This window comes from Macrobrachium nipponense, chromosome 15, assembly GCF_015104395.2.
Source record: "Macrobrachium nipponense isolate FS-2020 chromosome 15, ASM1510439v2, whole genome shotgun sequence".
NCBI lineage: Eukaryota > Metazoa > Arthropoda > Malacostraca > Decapoda > Palaemonidae > Macrobrachium > Macrobrachium nipponense.
The window spans coordinates 78,153,192-78,158,231 of NC_087208.1; the positions used below are offsets into that span (position 1 = coordinate 78,153,192).

The following is a 5,040-nucleotide window of genomic DNA, read 5'->3' on the forward strand; positions in this document are numbered from 1 at the left end:
TTTGTCTAATTCTAATGTTTTTGAATTATTGTTTTTTAGGGCAAATGTACAAAACTAAAAAACATTATTGCTGCAAATCCTTTCTTTGGTTTAATGAATAATCCATAGTTTTTTTCTTTATAACATCATAGTTTTTTTTATAACATATATTCAAATTTTTGGGGTTACACCTAGAAAGATTTAGGCCGAGAAGTGCGTGAGTGAAAGATTAATTAACATTAGAACCATATTTTTGTGAAAAACTCAGGAAAAATATGACGACATTCTTATACAATTCAAGCACAGAGGACCAACTCCAAATCCGAGAATAAAGAAAATGTGTAGATATGTTTAAAGGTATTAATTTGCTTTTGTATGCATTTTACTTAATAAAGATGTGTTCCTTTGTCAGTATACGTTCTACTTTATATGTTAAGTTCGTGGAAGTACACACTAGCTAAAGGTAGCCATTTTATGAAACACTATTCCATCTAATTAAAGTTTAAAAAAATAAAGTAAATCACGGATTGAAAATTCCAAAAGGACTCAAAGGTATGGATTCACATAAAGATGTCCGTGGATGCACTTAACCATAAGTGGCAGAGTTTAAATAAGAAAGTGGGTAACGTTATGTGGCCGAAAATTCCAGCATAAACGTAATTGATTTGAATCTCAGTGGAGAATTAACCATTCCATCAGATTTTCCAACAAGATACAGTGAATTCACATTCCTGTCAAAGTAACTGCTAATTTTTTTTCACAGGATCACACCTGTCCGTTTTATTTTTCAAGAGAAAGGGAAAGGAATAAATGATTTAGGTGACTGACGACCTACTGAATCTTCCATCGACATTCGATGTAGAGATGGACGAAAGTATTTATCACTTTTGACGGAAGATGAGTGTAGAAAATATGGCTCATCTCATGCAGACATTTGAGGTTTCCAGGATCGTTCGGCTGTACTTCATCTGGCAGGAGGGAAAATAAATATTCTGCCTCGATGTTTGTAGAGAAAATGAGGCGACAGAAAGTTTTAAATGACACAAAAATACATGTGCACGCACACACATTTATAATATACAAATATTTAATAAATATATATATATATCTTATATATATATATATATATATATATGTATGTATATATATATATATATTTAGATATATATGATATTCATATATATATATAGGGTGATATATATATATAAATATTATATAATATACATATATATATACACATATAGACATGTATATATATATAATATAATATATATAATCATACATATATATATATCTATATATATAAAGTGATGTGTGGGTGTTGTGTGTATGTGTACATACATATGTATATATACCAAAAAATATCTAACAGATACATTCCTTATCGATTACAGCTTTCCTAGGGCTGGCCCAAAGGATTAGATATTTTTAATTGGGGCTAGGAGCCGTCCGGTTAAACTAGCAATGGGGCCCTACATCTTCTGTGGGAATCCGAAACACATCATATCGAGAAATGAATTTCTGATCACCTGAAATATATATATATATATATAACTATATATATATATATATATATATATAATGTATATATATAAAGACAGACGACAGACAGACAGACAGACAGACAGACGAAGGTGAAAACGCTTGACAATAGATAAATAAATAACTGAAAAGAGGAAACAGACAATTTGCATTCAGGTAAAATACGTATACGCTGCAAATACATTGTAGATGCAATGGGACGATGAAAAATGTTTTGGAAACATCCTCCCTTCCCCCAGCACACACTCAGATATTAGTACGCGAAGAGTAAAAAAAAAATGGTAGAAGAAGCTGAGTCAGAGCTGGTGTTGACACTTTGCTGGAGTCGATTAAGGTTGATTGTAGAAGTGGAAGTTTGCCGAAGTGTTCTCTGGAAGTCATTGCATGTCTGGTCTAGGCCTGAGTCAGGGCTGACACTTCTCTGCAGTCGAATAAGGTTGATTATATATTGCTGAAAAGTTGTCCTGAAGTCACTGCATGCTTGGTCAAGGTCTGAGTTCGTGCTGACACTTCTCTGCAGTCGAATAAGGTTGATTATATATGTAGAAGATTGCTGAAGTGTTTTCTGGGAGTCATTGCATGTCTGGTCTAGGTCTGAGTCAGGGCTGACACTTCACTGCCATCGAATAATTGATTATATATATATATATATATAATATATATATATATATATATATACATATATAAATATATATATATATATATATATATATATATATATATATATATATATATATATATATATATATATATAGAAGATTGCTGAAGTGTTTTCTAAAGTCACTGCAGGCTTGGTCAAGGTCTGAGTTAGTTGACACTTCAGTGGAGTTGAATAAAATGGATTACATATATATGAAATTGCTGGAGTGCTTCCCGAAGATGAGGTTTTCAGGAAACAATGGAATTAATTTTCCCTGGAGATGTGACCTCCAGAAAAAAATGTACTAAATGCACATATATAATGTCATATGTGTGTGGGATGCTGCCACATACATCCATGCAAGAAATGGAATGAAGGGGTGACAAATTAAATCCATAGGTTCTTTAAAATCTTGTAATGAAGATAAACAGACATCAAGACGACAGTAGCGGGAAGCAGGTCCGCGCTTGTCACTACAATGACCACTGGACAGTGACTGACTATGCATATGGCGGGAAATAAAGGCAGTGTTGACACATCTAATTACAATGTTGCCACGATTGCATAATGAAATAGTGGTCTACAGTATGTGCATGGGAATATACATGGAAATATAAATATAATTCTTCTTTAGAATAATGCAAAGCAAATGTACAAAATGTTCATAAACTGTACGTAATGTAATCAATATACAGCATAACATTAAATATCTATACACCTCCCTCCCCCTTTACGCTCGTAGCAGTGTCTCGAGCGGAACATTAATTCCTCTGAGCTAGTCGAGGTGAATGACGAGGAATTTGGAGGGTTCGAATGATGGCTCTCTTTCCTGGCCAGGGCAAGGGGACACAGGGACTTGGGGAGAGGTGTCATCACTCATATTAGCCACTGGGCGTAAATGTCTTCGGTTTCGAAACCATACACGACCACTTGGAAGGCGTATTTCATACTTTCTTGACATTCCGCGGCCCATCACGATGCCGACCTTGTCCCATCGAAGCGTCGTTGCGTCCTGTATCCTAACTCGTTGGCCCGAGGTGGGAGTTTGGGTAGATGGCAGGCATGAGAATTGTAAAGGCTCATGGCCTGGTCAGTTTGGGCAGCAGTGCGACGGTCGTAATCTTCAGTCTTAGTTTGCCACTCCTCTGTGAATGATCTGGGGTGAGCCGGAACACAAGTGCGGAGAGGATGGCCATAGAGGATCTGCGCAGGGGAGCGTCCAGCAGGGTTCGGTGTATTCCGAAGCTCCAGCAGTCCTCTATCAAAGGCTTCACAATCTATGTTCCCGGATGGGGCAGTCTTGATGATAAGGTGTTTAACCGATTTAACTGCAGCTTCTGCGTGTCCATTAGCCTGAGGGTAATGTGGAGAAGTGATGATGTGATGAACTCCCCAGCGGTCGGCGAATTGCTTGAAGTCATGGCTAAAATGGAAAATGGGGGTCCTCCATCAGTTCGTAAGCGGAGTGGAACACCAACCTCGCGGAAGAAAACACAGAACATTCTTGTAACTCTGGCTGCAGTTGTGTCACGTCCACAGGGAACAACCACAGGCCAGCCTGAAAGTCTATCTGCAATAACAAGGAAGGATTTCCCTGCTACGTGGAAGAAGTCAGCTGACACACTTTCGAAGGGCCGGAATGGATGGTCGTCACACATGTAAGGTTCTTGTTGCTGACTAGGGAGAAGCTGTTGGCAGGCCTCACAGCTTTCTACCTTACTTCTTGATATCTGCATGATACCTGGCCAGAATACTGTCTGCATTGCACGACGTCGAGTAGCTTCAATCCCTCGATGGCTGTCGTGGAGTCGATCCAAGGTGCGTCTACGGAGGGCTGCAGGGATGACAATCCGGGGTCCATACAATACTAACTCTCCATCCGCGTAAAGGTTGTCCCGCAGCTTCCAATAAGGGAGGGCGGAAGCGTGGAGATCATAGCGGTTGGTAGGAAAACCGTTGGAGACGTAGTGAACGAGACGACTGTAATCTTGATCCTGGGATGCGGCCGTGTGGATTTCTTGTAGAGACTTGTCTTCTTCGATGATGGGTCCTGTTGCCTGGTTGTCAGTGGAAGTGGCGGTGCTGGCAACGATACGCCTGACATGTGCAGTCGAAGTGGTGCACTCCTCTTCATCTTCAGGTGTGGGGCGACTGGTTGGGGAGCGAGACAGGGCGTCTGGTATGCAAAGTTGTTTCCTTGCGCGCCATACTGCAGTGAAGATGTAGGGGGCCACTTTCATCTTGAGGCGTTGAAGGCGTGGATTCTCAATAGCATCCAAAGTATAGTGATTGAGAATCGGTATCAAGGGGCGATGGTCAGTCATTAAGGTGAAATGTTGAAGTCCAGAGAAGTATAGGCGGCACTTAGCTATAGCCCAAGTGACTGCAAGTAGCTCCAGCTCTATGGTGGCGTAGCAAGTCTCTGTATCTGTAAGGAAACGAGAGCCACACTGGACGAGACGCATCTGACCTCGGCCGTTATCTTGAAGTAGGGCATAGACCGAGACCGTATAGGCGTGAGGCATCTGTTTTGTAGAACCACAGGCGAGGCAGGATTGAAGGGTGCCAGGACAGGTGGTGAAGTCAGAGCTGTCTTGACTTTCATAAATGCTCGCTCATGGTCGGGCGTCCAGACGAATGAGCGTTTGGGGCTAATAAGTGGACGTAGGGGCTGTGCTGCTGCCGCGATGTCTGGAGTGAAGTCGGCAAGTTGATTGACGAGACCCATAAACGACCTGACGTCTGTGACATTGGACGGTGTCGGGAAGTCGCGTATAGCTGATACCTTGTCGGGGTCTGCTGCAATACCATCGGATGATAAGACATAACCGCAAAAGTTAACTTTATGGGCGGCTACAGTAAATTTCTCCTTGTTGATG

General features: G+C 40.7%; 1 protein-coding gene across 1 annotated transcript; it reads right to left on the reverse strand.

Moving 5' to 3' along the window:
• Window positions 1-3,133: 3,133 nt before the first annotated feature.
• On the reverse strand, window positions 3,134-4,485 carry LOC135226726 (uncharacterized protein K02A2.6-like). Its single transcript, XM_064266435.1, has 2 exons — window positions 3,640-4,485; window positions 3,134-3,514 (listed from the first exon to the last, which is right to left on the reverse strand). Exons 1-2 carry the CDS (start codon window positions 4,483-4,485, stop codon window positions 3,134-3,136), a joined length of 1,227 nt encoding a protein of 408 aa, XP_064122505.1.
• Window positions 4,486-5,040: the final 555 nt, after the last annotated feature.